Source organism: Manis pentadactyla, chromosome 6 (assembly GCF_030020395.1).
Source record: "Manis pentadactyla isolate mManPen7 chromosome 6, mManPen7.hap1, whole genome shotgun sequence".
NCBI lineage: Eukaryota > Metazoa > Chordata > Mammalia > Pholidota > Manidae > Manis > Manis pentadactyla.
In genome coordinates, this window is record NC_080024.1 from 109,639,958 (window position 1) to 109,658,249 (window position 18,292).

General features: G+C 38.4%; 1 protein-coding gene across 1 annotated transcript in view; it reads right to left on the minus strand.

Moving 5' to 3' along the window:
- Positions 1–7,960: 7,960 nt before the first annotated feature.
- The window catches only part of RALBP1 (ralA binding protein 1), a 60,322-nt gene continuing 49,990 nt past the window's right edge, over positions 7,961–18,292 (minus strand). The window contains exons 8-10 of the mRNA XM_036880697.2: positions 12,154–12,275; positions 11,783–11,906; positions 7,961–9,858 (exon numbers count right to left, since the gene is read on the minus strand). Of these exons, the coding sequence (XP_036736592.1) occupies positions 9,592–9,858; positions 11,783–11,906; positions 12,154–12,275 (513 nt within the window). The 3' untranslated portion in view covers positions 7,961–9,591. The remainder of the gene's footprint in view (positions 9,859–11,782; positions 11,907–12,153; positions 12,276–18,292) is intronic.

Below are 18,292 nucleotides of genomic sequence, written 5' to 3' on the forward strand. Positions count from 1 at the left end.
AAAAGCAGGAGTTGCAGTACTTGTATCAAACAAATTAGACTTCAAAACAAAAAAGTAACAAGAGACAAAAAAGGATATTACATAATGAAAAAGGGGTCAGTCTAACAAGAGGATATGACTATAATAAATATCTATGCACCCAACACAGGAGCACCTTCATATGTGAAACAAATACTAACAGAATTAAAGGGGGAAATACAATGCAATGCATTCATTTTAGGAGACTTCAACACACCACGGACTCCAAAGGACAGATCCACCAGACACAAAATAAGGACACAGAGGCACTGAACAACACACTAGAACAGATGGACCTAATGGATGTCTACAGAACACTTCATCCAAGAAAAACAGGATACACATTCTTCTCAAGTGCCCATGGAACATTTTCAAGAATAGATCAGATACTAGGCCAGAAAAAAGAGCCTCAGTAAATTCAAAAAGATTGAAAATGTACCGACCAGCTTCACAGTTCACAAAGGTATGAAACTAAAAATAAATTACACAAAGAAAACAAAAAAGCCCACAAACACATGGAGGCTTAATAACATGCTCCTAAATAATCAGTGGATAAATGACCAAATAAAAAGAGGTATCAAGCAATATATGGAGGCAAATGACAACAAAAATTCAACACCACAAAATCTATGGGACACAGCGAAGGCTGTGCTCGGAGGGAAGTATATTGCAATAGAGGCCTAACTCAGGAAAGAACAATCCCATATGAACAGTCTAAACTCACAATTAATGAAACTAGAAAAGGAAGAACAAATGAGGACCAAAGTCAGTAGAAGGAGGGAAATAAAGATTAGAGCAGAAAAAAAAAATCGAGAATAAAACAATAGAAAGAATAGAAGAAAGAAGAAGCTAATTTTTGAGAAAATAAACAAAACAGATAAACCCCGAGCTAGACTAATCAAGAAAAAAAGAGACTCTACACATATAAACAGAATCAGAAATGAGAAAGGAAAAATCACTATGGACACCACAGAAATACAAAGAATTATTAGAGAATACTATGAAAAATTATATGGTAACAAACTGGATAACCTAGAAGAAATGGACAAATTTCTAGAAAAATACAACCTTCCAAGGCTGACCCAGGAAGAAACAAAAAAATCTTAACAGACCAATTACCAGCAATGAAATTGAATTGGTAGTCAAATGACTACCTAAAAACAAAACCCCTGGACCAGATGGTTTCACTGTTGAATTTTATCAAACATTTAGTGAAGACCTAATACCCATCCTCCTTAAAGTTTTTCAAAAACTAGAAGAGGAGGGAATACTCCCAAACTCATTCTACGAGGCTAACATCACTCTAGTACCAAAACCAGACAAAGACACCACAGAAAAAGAAAATTACCAACTAATATCCCTGATGAACATAGATGCAAAAATACTCAACAAAATAATAGCAAACCGAGTTAAAATACATCAAAAAGATCATCCATCATGATCAAGTGGGTTCATCTCAGGGATGCAAGGATGGTACAACATTCAAAAATCCATCAACATCAACCACCACATAAACAAAAAGAAGGACAGAAACCACATGATCATTTCCATAGACGCTGAAAAAACATTCGACAAAATCCAATGTCCATTCATGATAAAAACTCTCAACAAAATGGGTATAGAGGGCAAGTACCTCAACATGATAAAGGCCATATATGACAAACCCACAGCCAACATCATACGTAACAGCAAGAAGCTAGAGCTTTTCCTTTAAGATCGGGAACAAGACAAGGATGCCCACTCTCCCCACTTTTATTCAACATAGTTCTGGAGGTCCTAGCCATGGCAATCAGACAACACAAAGAAATAAAAGGCATCCAGATTGGTAAAGAAGAAGTTAAACTGTCCCTTTTGCAGATGACATGATATTATACATAAAAAACCCTAAGGAATCCACTCCAAAACTACTAGATCTAATATCTGAATTCAGCAAAGTTGCAGGATACAAAATTAATGCAAAAAAATCTGTTGCATTCCTATACACTAACTATGAACTAGCAGAGAGAGAAATCAGGAAATTCACAATTACATCAAAAAGAATAAAATACCTAAGAATAAATCTAACCAAGGAAGTGATAGAACTATACTCTGAAAACAAGACACTCAAGATAAATTAAAGAGGATACCACTAAATGGAAATACATCCCATGCTCATGGTTATGAAGAATTAATAGTCAAAATGGCCATCCTGCCTAAAGCAATCTGCAGATTCAATGAAATCCCTATCAAAATACCAACAGCATTCTCCAATGAACTGGAACAGATAATTCTAAAATTCATATGCACAAAAGACCCCGAGTAGCCAAAGCAATCCTGAGAAGGAAAAAGAGAGCAGGAGGAATTATGCTCCTTGACCTCAAGCTCTACTACAAAGCCACAGTAATCAAGACAATTTGGTACTGGCACAAAAACAGGCCCATAGACCAGTGTAATAGAATAGAGAGCCCAGATATTAACCCAAGCATATATGGTCAATTAATATACAATAAAGGAGCCATGGATATACAGTGGGGAAATGACAGCCTCTTCAACAGCTGGTGTTTGGAAAACTGGACAGTTACATGTAAGAGAATGAAACTGGATTATTGTCTAACTCCATATACAAAAGTAAACTCAAAATGTCTCAAAGACCTGAAAAAGTCATGAAATTATAAAACTCTTAGAAGAAAACATAGGCAAAAATCTCTTGAACATAAGCATGAGCAACTTTTTCCTGCACACGTTTCGGGCATGGGAAACAAAAACAAGTAGGACTACATCAAACTAAAAAGCTTCTGTACAGCAAAGGACCATCAGCAGAACAAAAAGGCATCCTACCCTATGGGAGAATATATTTGTAAACAAGTTATCAGATAAGGGGTTAACATCCAAAATACATAAAGAATTAATAAGCCTCAACACCCAAGAAACAACCCAAGTGAAAAATGGGCAAAGGACCTGGACATTTCTCCAAAGAAATACAAATGGCCAACAGGCATATGAAAACATGTTCCACGTCACTAATTATCAGGGAAATACAAATCAAAACCACAATGAGATATCACCTCACACCAGTTAGAATGGCCACTATCCACAAGACAAGAAATAACAAGGAAGCAGAGAAATGGGAACCCCTCTACACTGTTAGTGGGAATTTAAATTGGTACAACCACTGTGGAAAGCAGTATGGAGGTTCAAAAAACTAAAACAGAAATACAGTTTGATCCCATAATTCCACTTCTAGGAATTTACCTGAAGAAAACAAAATCCCTGATTTGAAAGGATATATGCACCCCATGTTTATCGCCGCACTATATAATAGCCAAGATACGGAAGCAGCCTAAGTGTTGATCAATAGATGAATGGATAAAGAAGATGTGGTATGTACACACAATGGAATATTATTTTGCCACAAAAAGAAAAATCCTGCATTTGCGACAACATAGATGGATGTAGAGGGTATTACATTCGGTGAAATAAGCCAGGCAGAGAAAGACAAATACCATATGATTTCACTTATTTGTGGAGTATAAAAACAAAGCAAAACAGAAGGAACCAAATAGCAAGGCTCATAGACACTGAGAACTGACAAGTGGCTTCCAAGGGGGAGGGGTTCAGGTGAGAATGCGGAGAGTGAGGGGGATAAAGGGGCACAATAATTCACAATCACAGTATAAGTTGGCCATGAAGATGGTAGTATAGTATGGAAAATAGAGTCGATAGAAATTCTGTAACATTTTTCTGCATTGAGAGATAGTAAGCACACTAGGAGGGGTGAAGATTTAATAATATGGGTAACTGCTGAACCACTGTGTTGTACATTTCAAACCAATATAAGATTGTGTATCAATGATACTTTGATTTTTAAAAAGGTGCTTGTATTATAAATTTTCTTCACAAGAACAGAAATGCAGCCCTAAAGCAATCCAAAGTTCACCTATTCTTTTTTTTTTAACCAATCCCAAACCACCCCTTTCAGTCTCAGAAGGCATGTAGTATACCTAAAAATAGGGACTTAAAAAAAACAAGTCTTCTTTGGTGGAGCTTGTGTTCGTTCTCTTCCTTTTGAGATGCACATATTCTAACTGGTATTCTCTGTGTAATTCTTATCAGAAAAAAAGGAAAGGCTACTGAGTGTTAGGCCCATGAAAAATCTTTAAAATAATCTCCACAAGCATTAGTGAAAAGTTTAAGCCATCTAAGCAGGTAACCTTAACTTATTCCATCTGCCAGAAACCAATTTGGATCCAACTGTTTTCATTAACTATTGAGTTTTGCATTGTCATACCTGTCCTATGGCTAAAATTTTTAAATGAAAGTTACAAGATCTGTTTGCATATATCTGTATGTTTACGTATGTCTGTGTTTGTGTATGTAACAAATATATGACTTCTTTTCTAACTCTGGATGGTATTGCCAAAACCAATTTGTAAAGATCTCTATTTAACTGGCTTAGAGACAAACAAGTGTTATATAAATCAAGTATACTCTCAGATATATAGAAACTCATCCAAATGTTTTTCAAGTTCACATCATCCAGGATAATCTTTACTAAATAAAAGCCAATTTAAGTTTAATTAAAACAATTATGTCTCTAGAGTTACAAGCATTAAATATAATGTGGACATAAAACAATCTGCCTAGGTGTACTAGAAGAGTTAAGTAGGCTGATGTTATCACTGTTACACAGCTTGTCAGCAGAAAGAGAACTTAAGATGATAGCTATTTAACATCTCTTGAAATATCCCTGACTAAACATAATTATTAACAAGTGAATTAAATAGATGTAAGACAAAGGTTTGTAAGTGAACTTTTCAACAATAATTATGCTGTTTTGGTATGTCTACTTAAAAATAGTTTCCAAAATCTTTTTGATATATTGAAACCTTAAAGTTATACTGAGATACTTCCGATATTCATTGAATATCTAGATTATTTCCAAAAAGATAAAATACTGAAACATTAATTACTGGACAAAGGCTTATCTATTTTTGGCTTCCTTTTACAGAAAAACTAAAGATACTTGGATTATTAGTAAAAATATTTTGTGCCACATTGGAAAATTTACTATGAGGAAGAATATGCTTCTAGAAATTATGAAATGTATAAACTGGCCAAGCCACAGAATGCTAGTGTTAACAATCCACAATCACTTACTTCTTAGTTTTCACTAGGAATTAAGGACTCTAAGGGTTAAGAATTATAGTCAATATATGTAATTAAATTTGCTTAGAAATAGTAAGAGTGAAAAGAAGCAACTGTGTATGAAAAGTAGGCAAGGCAAGTTAAATGATTCAGTTCCAGAATGAGAAAGAGGAAAAACACAGGACAAAACCTGCATGGATATAAAAAAGTTGTTAGGTTTATGGAAAGGAGTCTTGGGAAAGGAATTCTATGTGTGGTGAAAGTGGCTAAGATTTGAATGGTCTTATATAAGTTTTATTAAAAATGAGTTCTATCAAAATTAAACTGGTACAAAATTAAAATTTAGTTTTTTGTTATAAGGACAATTTTCTTAGATTTTTTGTCTGCTATTATTAAGAAATTGTAAACAAAGGTTTGGGGTGTTGTCTTTTTTTAACCTTTTAAGGTAATCTGCCTGGACAGCAAAGACTTTGTGTCTTACCAAAATAACATACTGTGCTTAATGTTGTATCAGGTCTTTGATTACTTAAGAAAACCCATTCTTCTTGATATTAAGAGAGCACACTTACATAACCTTATGTTTGCCTTTAACATCCTACTGTCACACGGTTATATAGCCAAGTAGTATTTCATAATGATCTGTGACCCTCTTTAATCAAATGTTCAAACCTTTTGACATTTTTCTCAAAGTGATGATCAAGCTTTCTTAAGTTGTATGTGTTTGGATATAAGTTACTAAAAAGGTATGCCAGAAATGGAAGTTTCTACAGATTTGTCAACTTATTGTCCAGAAATTATCCTGATTGTATGCTACACTAATAACTACATTTCCTTATCAAATGAACTCACATAGATCTTTAACCAAGGGCAGTAAGTCTTTTGTCATCCACCAACAGTTGCTTTAATCATGCTTTTGCAAAAGTGAGATTCAGGGAAAGGTCTCTACCAAGTACTTTTGACAACTGACACCACTGACAAATTACAAGATGTTGAACCACAGGTACCTATTTCACAGCTGAAGAAGGCTCCATCTGACATCCACCTGTGCTGCTAGAGACTCAAAATCAAATTGGCTAGGAAGAAAAGTAGCTGGCATCAAGGTAGACTTTCTCTCAAAATGCCGAAACAAGAACATTTCTTTCCATTCCTCCTTCCCTGACTATTCTTTTCCTAATTCTTATCCATGAAGGTCTTAAAGGTTCTTTTATTCACCTTTAGTCTTGCTCTGGCCTGGAAAATACCACTGTTTACTTATTTGAGACCATTGCTGAGGGGAGGGAGGAATCCAAACTCCAAACAACTGTTGGATTTGCCATAATGCTGGTGATCCAGTAATTCTATCACAAACTTCTCAGGAACAAACTCAGCCCTCTATCATGTCAGGCTTCCTAACCCTGGGGGTCTGTCTCCCCATGTCTAGTTAGCAACCCCAAACCCGGAGAACCTTTGCATCTTCTGTGCAAAGAAAGGGCCACAAGGCAAGGGCAACCCAAATAAAACCACCTGTGTAGTCTAAAGATCCTGAATCTTGCTGGCCTCTATGGCCATCACTTTTCCAGTCCTGAGCTAGATTCAAAATTACCAGGAGATATTCATGATTCAAAATTCACTTTCTTCAAGAGATCCCTATTCCCCTAACTAGCAGTAAGTGCAAATGAGGCTATGATGAGAAACATCTCCTTAACTCTTGAAAATATTGCAGAATCTGCTGCTAAAGCAATAGCTGTCCAACAAAAATAATTCCTTTAACTCCCTGGCCTAAGTTGTTCTTGATAATAGAATAACCCTTCATTATCTTTTAGCCAAGTAAGGTGTTTGTGCCAACACCATTTGCTGCACTTCAATTGACTCTTCTGGGGAAGTTGAGACTCAGCAACATAAATGAATAAACCCATTGGCTTCAGAAAGTGACTCCTTCAACAGGGTCTGTCTTTGCTGATTGATTTGAGTCTTGGGGATGATGGCTCTGATGTGCATTCCAGACACTGGCAGTTATCCTGCCTAGATTCATAGTAGTATCCTTTATGCACTGTGTTCTCAAAAGCTTTAAATGCATGTTTGTGGCCACTAACCACCAAGCAAATGATCTCCCTGAGAATATAACATCGGAAAAAGAACAAAGAGAACAACCAGCTTAAAGAATGTGAACCTGACATTATGACCCGTGAATGCCATGCAGAGTCAGCAAAAACTGCAAAAAAAACTGCAAGAGCAGTCACTGGGAGGAGTGCTAATTCCTTAGATTTTGACCACATCTCTCAGGCTGTGCTGATCAAAAGGAGCATATTGTTAAAAACAAGACCATAGGCCCCAAATGGAGTTGCTTATGGTAAGCCTCAAGTCAACCAAACAGACTTATTAGTTTCAGCTCTTCTCCATAAATGTAATCTTGAAGCCAACCAGGAATTGCCGAATGCACACAAGTTAGTGCTGCCATCACCTAAAGGAAAGTACCTGCAATAATCAACCTGCTCTTTCACCAAGTTGGGCCAGCTGCCTTGTGGATCATGATAGAAGGGCAAAGCTCACTTTGCACTCAAACCAGGACACTGGTCACACAAGCAGCTGCAGATCCAAGCCCAGTCAGCTGGGCTGTGTGAACATGTTCACTTGGGGGCTCAAGCACCTGTTTGGGGACGGACAGGAGAGCCGCTGCATACCCCAGTAACCAGCAGCGGGCATCGACTCTCCCGAGGGGAGAAACACAAAGTTGAGTTAAAACACATTTTGTTCACTCTTGGACCTTAAAGAAATGTCAAGTCAACTCCTTGCCAACCACAAGACTTCAATTATTTCAAAGAATGTGTACAAAACACAATTTTTTTTTCCTCAAATGGCTGTTGAATTTATTTGCTTGATCAATAATGTTCTTGGCAAAAATTAGTTAATCAACGCTGAGACATTGTAATGAAATACTTATTTAAAAAATCCATGACACCTTGATAGAAATTAGAGTTTACACAAAAAAGAAACCTTCAATATTGCCAGCAAATATAAAATGCATGTAATAGGACAGGACAGCAAGAAGGCTTTTATACATTTATATTTGACACCTGACCATATTTTCAGTCACCATAGTATCTTCTCTCCAGATTTAAAAAAATAGTATGCTGATTTCTATAACAAAGCTTTTTTTTGTACAAAAATCAAACAATGGCCAAAAAGTCACAACAGTGCAATAGGTAGAGAATAAAAAACTGCATCAAACAGGTGCTGAAAATAAATACTAATGAGGAGGAGGAGAGGACAGAGCCCTCATGTGGGGGGTTTGTTTCCATCACCTTGAGTGTGTGGGATTTGTCTTCATGGCCATGAGAGCTGACCTACCTCACGGGTGCCACTTACTCAGAACAGAGCACAACTAAACACAGGTGCCAAGCCAGCCTCCCAGACATTTTAGGTCACCAGAGAAGTGGTGGAAGCAAGAAAACTGGGTGGGGGATCACAGGTATCCTTAAATATTTTTTTCTATTGCTCAATCATGTCAATTGGGAGTCATCAGCAGATTCACTGAAACAATATGGACAACTGGAAACTTCTAAGAGCATATATATGGCTTATTCAGGCAAAGAGACATTTACATTCTAGCCCAAGCAAGCAATCTAAATCATTCTGTTTTTAATGGAAAGTCAGTCACATAGAAGATTCCTGGTTTGAAAAAGAGATCCTCTGCATGGATGTCTTAGGTCAAGGCAGCTACCTTCAACCAACCCAGGATAAAAGCATTTGCTGATCACCAGCAGCAAGGAGCTGGAAGGAGCAGCCACACAGCTCCAGGGCTGGAGGGGGCTCCACAGGCAGCTCTGTCTGCAGCTACCAAGGCCATCCTGGTGACTCAGGCTCATGGACTGTGGTCAAAGGCTGTCAAAGGAGAAGGTGATGAGGGTAGGTAAAGGTAACCCCGTAAGTGCCATTCTGGCCAATCAGGAAATACGAGGCAGCTTCCCATTATATAATCTGCACCAAAAAGGTGTAAAAGGCACAAGCAAGAGTGACTAGGTAAGCAGAGACCCTGGAGGGTGACACTGTGGGGCCATCCACAAGGCAGGAACAGTATATACCTTGTTTGGGTCCTCCCCTCCCCGATAGGGAGAAAGAGATCCCAATTCTGCCATAATAAAAAAGCAAAGAAAGACAACTTTTGGTTTAAAAAGAAGCCACTCAAGGGTTAAAATAGTTATTTTAAGTTAACAAAGAAAATTAATCTTCAAATAAGCTGACATTATCTGGAAGTCATCTGTCTCCTACAAGCCCATAATGCGTCCACTGCTTTGTCCTCCTGTGTAACCTGAGCCTGACACGGAGAAGTCATACATATGAAAGAAGGAAGAGTCTGAGAAGAAAAGACATCTTTACAGAATGTACAGCAGAGTTGTGCCTCTGACTCTTGGTATTACAGTAAGATGCACAGGTCTTGTTAGGCCTGGGGGATCCATGACCCAGGGCTGCTCAGATGGGCGTCTCTTTCCTGTCTCTGCTTGGAGATGGCTTTGCCTGCTCCTTGCCTGCCTTTGGCGGCTCTTTAGCTGCTTTTGTCTCCAGGGCACTGTCTCTGGGTGGCTGGACAGCACCCCCGCGCCTCTCGGGCTCATCATCATCCTGCGCCTGTGGCTCAGGCCTGGCTCGCTGCAGCTGGAGCAGGCGTAGCTGCACACGCAGTTCGATGATGGCCTCTCGCTCTTCATGAATTGCTTGATTCAAATGATTGTTCTTTATCTTGAGGAATGACAGAAAGAACAGTTGTCACTTAAGCAAGAAGGTCAGAAAGATGATGACTCAGGAGCAGAGAACAGTTAGCATGGATATCCTACATGAGAATCTACTTTTGCTTTAGTCAACTTAGTTGTGAAATAGAAGACATGAACCTCATGAATATGCAAATGAGGTACACAAACCACCTTGACCCAGAATGGACAAAATTCAAGAATATAGACTCTGTTCCTAATTACAAAAGAGCAAATACATCTGGAAAACATTAAGTGTACCAACAGAAAATAGTTTATTATTAAATATTCTAGTGTTTATAAGAGATACACTTTGTTTTTTAACAGACTGCTGATCCCTTAAATAAGGGGAACAAAAGTGACTTTAGCAATTAGAGGGAAGGAGTAAGACAGATAAAATCCTAGATTTGTCTCAAAAGTGAATGTCCTTTCTCTTTTCTGAATGGCATTACTTTACATCTAAACTACTTACTCAACTATGGAAAGCGATCAGTTATAAATTACCTGTACTCATTCAGCAAAGTTGAGGTAATGTAACATAGTAGCAAACCCCAAACTCCCACTGACCTCCCTCATGGCAAGCTTACGGCTGCACAGCACACCCTCTTCCTCTAAACCATGGCATTTCCATGCAACCTGAATTTCCCAGCCTCCCTTGCAGCTAGCTTTGGCCATGTGACTGAGCAGTTGTTACCAGGGTATGAGCAGAAGCACTAGGTTCCACTTGTGCATCTTTGCCTTTGATAACTAGGCATTCCTGCTGATTCAGAGTGGGTGAGACTTAGAGTGGGCCCCAAGTAGAAAAAAATCTCAGTGGAAGATGGCAGACCTGGCTATCTGCCAGATAAGTGACATAACTATCTTGTTTATATATATATATATATATATATATATATATATATATATATTCTACTGTAATTACAGAATTATGTTTTTCTACTGCTCAGGATTTTAATATGATCTGTAAAATGTTAAGAAAGCAGAATTAGGTGCCAGTGTGAGACTTTTCTCAAGAATGGAAGAATGGCTCACTGTAGCTGGAGCAAGGGAGATGCACACAGAGTCTGATGACAGCTCAGCTCCCAACCACTGTTTTGCCTCTCCCACAGCACGGCCATGGCTGTGCCAATGTCTTGAACCCTGAGCCTAGGTGGGGTTCACCTTCTCTGAACTGTGTCCACAGGTTGCTGGAGAGAGGACTCTGGGTGGTGGTTTTGTGTGGAATCTTCTGGTTTTCTATGTGGTGGGTAGCTCTGGTTTGCCCTAGCAACTGAACATACCTGAATAAGGGAAACAAAGCTGTCCCAACATCCCTCAACTCCTTTTTAAGAAAAGAATGGCTTCTCTCTCAACCCTTAGGTAAACCATTTGGATATGATGTTTTATTTGGAATAAGAAGGGAAATTCTGATCAAGATCATTTAAATCTGTTGCATTCTTTTTACTGTGCAGATGTTTCCTTGTTTCCTAGTGCTGAGTTTACTCTCACCTATGGTTTTACACGTTAAGGGCCAAGAGAAAATTTTGTCCCTCACTGACACACAGGAAGATTCAGGACACCTTCTTCTTTACTAGCACTTCTTTTTCTGAGAACACAGACCAGGTCATCAACGTTGCTTAAACCAGCACAGTTAGGTGAGGCTCACTGTTAAAGAGGGGAGAACGTCTGCGGTACTCAATGTCAGGAGGGATCACCTAAGGGATGGCCTATGGCCTTGGTATGCCATCTGCTTGGCCAGCAGGCAGCTCACACCCTAAATTTAGTGAGGCTCATGCTATTTAGTAAGACATCCCCTAAATTCCTCTCAGCCTCCCTAGCTGGTTATGAAGGAGGAAAAGAAAACTCCTAAGGAGAAATAAGTGGTCTCTCCACCTTTCCAGAAGTCAGTGTGGTCCTTGGTGGGTGCCCACACTCACCTCCAGCTCCTCATTCTGTCTCTGCAGGTCCTCCAGGATGATCTGAAGCTCCTCCTCATCCTCACTCTCGCTTTCACTCTCAGAGGAGTACTCCTCCGTCTCACTCCGGCCATGCTGCTGGCGGCTGCATGGGTGAGACACAAGGAAAGGATGACACACAGCCACACACACAACGAGTGCCTTGCTGCACCTCCCTTCTTTTAGATTTTCCAGGCTTTCATGAGTCTGCTTAATTAACACCATTCTAAAACTGAAAGATGATTAATCTAAGAGACCTAATTCTTATATATGAAAGTCTGAAAGCTGAAACAATTATGCTTATATTTAAGTAAACATTCTTGGAAACTTTAAAATCCTTAGCTTTTCTTTACCTCTGAATTTCAGCAATCTCAGCTCTGAGGCGTTCAATCTCCTCTTTTTCTGAGGCAATCTGTCGCCGCAGAAACTGCTCCATGGCTAGAAGTTCTTCCTGTTCAGTCAGGATCTCATTCTCCTAAAATAATGATCATTGGTAAACTACAGTTTGAGTCTAGGAAATGCCACTTTTCTGGGGTCTCCTATGTTGCCCTAAATTCTTTAGCCCTATACATGTAACACCCAAGTTATGGGAAAGCTTGTGCTGTAAAACCAAAAAGTATCCTGTTTCCTTAATGTTAAGAAAAGCCTTCTTTGAGAAAAACTAAACTGAGTTATTGGAGAGAAATGACTAGATTTTTCTCAAGACATAAAATGCCACCTAGGAATCCCATGTCCTTTTGTAAAGGTTCCTATGAAGCTACAACACTGGGCACAAAGACAAAGTTTAAGTGACTAAGTCTGCTTTTGCTTCTGAGTCCTTTTTGAATGCCTTCCCACTTCTCAGTAAAGAGAGTATCTATTTTAGGGCCAAGGTGGCCTTCAATAATGTTACCAGGAAACAAAAGGACTCAGGAGATGTGCAGCTGGTGTTAGCAGTACCTTAAAGCAGATCTAGTGAAGAAAAGATGTTCACAGAAGAAAATTTCTCTCCTTACCACAAGCCACCATCCTCTTCAACCCAGGTCCCCAGATATAATATTTAAACAGTAAATATTCTGCTTTCGCAGAATATACATTTCTAAAACTAGTTAGATCACCAATGGGGAAAATCCCTATCTGCCCAAATTCTAGCTAGACCCTCCCCTCCAACTAGAGAAAAGAAGCAAAGCAGAGAAACTTAGGAGGTAACAGAGATTTGTAAGGCTATGAAAATAAGGAGCTGGAGGCAGGTGAAGGTCTGTGGCATTTCTTTCCAAGCAAACAGGTAAGGAGAGGATGAGTGCTTGCAATCGAATTTGAAAGACACCATGGTCAAGTCCTAAAGTGAACTATGCAAAGCCCCCACCATGCATAAAAATGTCTCTCAGAGATGTAATATACAGTATTCCCTAAGTTCTCTAAACACAGAGATGCTTCCCTTCACCTCAGCATACCTATGAAAGCTAATGTTCCAAGAATTATCAGACTGAAAAAACTCTGAGATAAAGACATAATTCATTCTCTCTTCATGGGAAAGGCATTCTGTCTCCCTCCTAGGCAAAACCATGTATTTTTTCAGAGATGACAGGAAAGAACTGAAACTTTCAAGGCATTAAGTATCCCACAGTGGATACTTCTGATGTTGTTAGAGCCTAGAACTTCATTTGTGTCTGGTTAAGCTCTGGGAATCTCCAGAACAGAGTAAGGGTGAAGAGACATTCAGAAGAAAGAAAAGAGTTCAACTTCAGCTCTATGATTGGAATACAGTAGATACTAAAGAACTATATGTCAAGTTAATGAATTAATAATAAAATAATCTCCAACAACTGACTTTCACCCACAAAGAATAAAATCAAAATATCTAAAAGGTGTTTCAACAACTATCACTTAAAATCTGTACCATTTCAAGGATCCCAAACTTTGTGACCAGCAAGAACATGTCTTAAAATATTAAAGTCCCATCTCATTAATATGGAAAAACACCACTAATCTGTAAATGAGGGGAAATACCTATTAACTCAGATCTGTGCGTAGATGACGTGAAATTAAGTGACGCGTCTAGAATAAAATGAGACTAAGTAGTGCATCTGTCCAGTAAGAAGCAATGAATAAGGAAAAGATCATTTCTTTTTCCAGATGAACATTTAAACAAACATCACATAAAGACAGGGCCAAATACAATAGGCACAATCCCTCTAGAACCTCTAAATTATCTCACAAGTTTGGTTCAGATTCACACTTCTGTAGTTTTAGTTTCTCAAATTATATAATGAACATTGAGAGACTTGCAACACGTTCCTCAACAGCCAACGGGTTAAAATATAAATTAAAAAAAAAAATCTTCAGATAAACGAAAATGGAAATACAACATACCAAAACATGGGATGTGGCAAAAGCAGTTCTAAGAAGGAAGTTTAAGGTGATAAATGCCTACATTAAGAAAAAAGAAAGCTCTCAAATAAACAACCTGTCTTTACACGACAGGAAACTAGAAAAACTAACCCTAAAATTAACAGAAGGCAGTATGGATTAGGGAAGAAATAAATGAAATAGACTAGAAAATACAAAAGATCCATAAAACTAAGAATTGATTTTTTGGAAAGACAATGGACAAACCTTTAGCTAAAACTAAAAGAAAAAATCATAAACAAATAAATAATAAAATTACAAATGAAAAAGGTAACATTACAACTGATACTACAGAAACACAAAGAGATTGTAATGAACATTTATATGCCAACAAATTGGGTAACAGGAGAAATGGGTAGGTTCTTGGAAACATACAACCTACCAAGACTGAATCATGAAGAAATAAAAAATCTGAACAGAATAATTATGAGTAAGGAGTAAATCAGTATTCAAAAATCTCCCAACCAAGAAAATACCAGGACCGGATGCCTTCACAGGTGAATTCTACCAAACATTCAATGAAGTAACACCAATCTTTCTCAAACTCTTCCAGACAACTGAGCTGTTGGGAACACTGTCAAACTCATTTCATGAGCCAGACAAATACAAGAGAAGAAAATTACAGACCAGTATCCCCGCTGAACAGATGTGAAAATCCTCAACAACATACTAGCAAATCAAATTCAACAGCACATTCAAAAGATCAGATACTATGATCAACTGGGATTTATCTCTGGGCTGCAAGGATGGTTCAACATATACAAATCAATAAATTGAGTACATTACATTAACCTAAAGATATGATAAAAGTCATCTCAATTGATGCAAAAAAAGCATTTGAGAAAATTCATCATTTTGTAATAAAAACCCCGAACAAAGTGGGTATATAAGGAATATACACCAACACAAAAGTCACATATGGCAAGCCGACAAACAACATCATACTCAACAGTGAAAGGTTCAAAGGTGCTTATCTCTAAGATCAGGAACAAAACAATGGAATGATGGCAACAAGGAATGATGCCCATTCTCACTACCTGCATTCAATATATTACTGGAAGTCCTAGCCAAAGTAATTAAACAAGAAAAAGAAATAAAAGGTATCCATATTGCCAAGAAGTAAAATGGTCTCTGTTTGCAGATGACATGATCTTATATATAGAAAACCCTAAAGACCTCATCAAAAAACTATAAGAATTAATAAATTCAGTACAGTTGCAGAATATAAAAATAACACAAAAATCAGTTGCATTTCTATACACTAACAACAAACTATACAGAAAAGAACTTATGAAAACAATTCTATCAACAAGGGCATAAAAAAATTAAATAGAATAAATTTAACCAAGAAGGCAAAAGATCTAAATACTAAAAACTATAAAACATTATGCAAGTAATTGAAGACACAATAAATGGAAAACTATCCTATTGTTTATGGATCAGAAGCAATAATATTGTTAAAATGTCCAAAGCAATCTACAGATTCAGAATTGAAATGATGTTTTTCATGGAAATAGAAAAAAACAATTCTAAAATTCATTCAGAAATACAAAAGATCACTAATAGCCAAAGCAATTTTGAACAAAATGGAAAATGTTGGAAGCAACAAGCTAATGGATTTCAAAATATACCACAAAGCAACAATAATCAAAACAGTATGGTACAGTCACAAACCCACATCTGGACCAATGGGGCAGAATAGAAAGCCCAGAAATAAATCCACACATTTATGGTCAATTCAACTTTGACAAAGGTGCCAAGAGCACACAGTGGAGAAAAGACAGCCTCTTCAATAAATTATGCCAGGAAATTGGTTTTCTACATGCAGAAGAATGACACTGAACCTTTATCTCACTCCATATATAAAAAACTAAAAATGGATTAAAGATTTAAATGTAAAAACTGAAACCATAAAACTATTAGAAGAAAACACAGGGAAGAAGTTTCTTGACATACCTGGATGATCTTTTAGATATGACCCCAAAAGCACAGGCAACAAAAGCAAATATAGGCAAATGGGATTGCATCAAACTAAAAAGCTTCTGTAGAGCAAAGAAGAACTTGAAAAGTTCAATACACAACTTATAGAATAGGGGAGAAGATATCTGCAAACCATACAACTGAAAAGGGGTTAATATCCAAAGTATATAAGGAACTCAACTCCATATCAAGAAAACAAGTCCATTAAAAAATAAGGAAAGGGAGGATTAAAGATGGCGGCATGAGAGGTGAGAAAGAGGCTTCCTCCTAAAACTGCATATAATATGAAAATATAATTAATAAGACTAATCCTGAAAGAGCAACAAGAAACAGGGCTGCGCCAAACTGCATACACGTTGAGAAAAGTATAAACCTCCCGGAACAGGTAACGTACCAAAGCCATGTCCAGCAGGACCCAAGCCCTTCCCCCATGCCAGCTCACCAACGGGAGGAAGAGAAATGAAGTGGGGAGTGAGTGGAAGCCTGGGACTGCTGAATACCTAACTCCGGAGATCTGCTCTAGGAGAACAAACCTACATTTCATGGTGCTTTCATGGTACTCTCATGATTAGGGGGTTGGAAAGTTAAGACAGGCAGAATACCTGGAGAGACATATTCCAGCCGCCAGTGGAAAGTAGGGATCCATGTATGGCTGCTCTGGTACAAAAGACAGACGGGCAGTCTGAGGGACTTCCTAACACCAAGAGGGCTGCTAAAGGGGCAAGAATTGCACAGAGCTTACTACTCAGGAGAAAGGACAGGTAGACAAAATTGGGTGCACTCTGCCCAGCAGGTTAGGAACTCTCTTGATCTTCAGGCGCTTCAGCTCCCTGGCTGGCTACACGGCTTGAAGGACCCCCTCCATGATACACAGCCTACTACGCCTTTCTCCGAGCCAGCCTCACCTGGATCGCAAACTGGTAAACCTTACCCTGGCATTAGGCCACCCAGAGGGAAGATCTGACTACAGCAACTACAAACGCAAAGCAGAGAGGCTTGTACCTGTGTGCTTGGCCCACTGATTCTGAGAGCGGAGGCAGGCATAGCATCTGGGAAGCAGAAAACAGCTTTTTCCACCCGCCAGGCACCAATACCACTACCCTGAGACGCCCAGCATTGCTTCAGGTTCTGAGCAGCTCCAGAGAGTAGAGATTCTAGGCACTACAGCACCATATACAAATGTGAGATACCAAAGAAACCTGGTTCAAAGTAAAATTATGAATACAACACCTGACAAAGATTCAAATGAAATCGACCTCATGAATCTTCCTGAAAGGGATTTCAAAATAAAAATCATTAACATGCTCATGCAGGTATGGAAAGATATTCAAGAACTCAGGAATGAATTCCGGTCAGAGATGCAATCATTGAAAAGCACAATGGAGGGTATTAAAATCAGATTTGAAACAGTGGAGGAGACAATAAATGAAACAGAAATTAGAGAAGAGGAATACAAAGAAGCTGAGGCACAGAGAGAAAAAAGGATCTCTAAGAATGAAAGAATTTGGAGAGAACTGTGTGACCAATCCAAACAGAACAATATTCGCATTATAGGGGTACCAGAAGAACAAGAGAGAGAAAAATGGATAGAAAGTGTCTTTGAGGGGGTAACTGATGAAAATGTCCACAATCTAGGGAAGGACATAGTCTGGCAGGCGAGGGAGGTGCACAGATCTCCCAACACAAAGGACCTAAGGAAGACAACACCAAGACATATAGTAATTAAAATGGCAAAGATCAAGGATGAGGACAGACTATTAAAAGCAGCCAGTGAGAGAAATAAGATCACATGCAAAGGAAAGCCCATCAGGCTATCATCAGACTTCTCAGCAGAAACATTACAGGCCACAAGGGAGTGGCATGATGTATTTAATGCCATGAAGCAGAAGGAGCTCAAAACAAGAATACTTTATCTGGCAAGATTATCATTTAAATTTGAAGGAGGGATTAAACAATTTCCAGATAAACCAAAGCTGAGAGAATTTACCTCCCACAAAGTGTCTCTACAGTGTATTTTGGAGGGACTGCTATAGATGGAAATGTTCCTAAGGTTTAATACCTCTCACCAGAGGAAATAAAAACACAGTAAAGAAAGAACAGTTAATTATTAAGCAAATGCAAAAC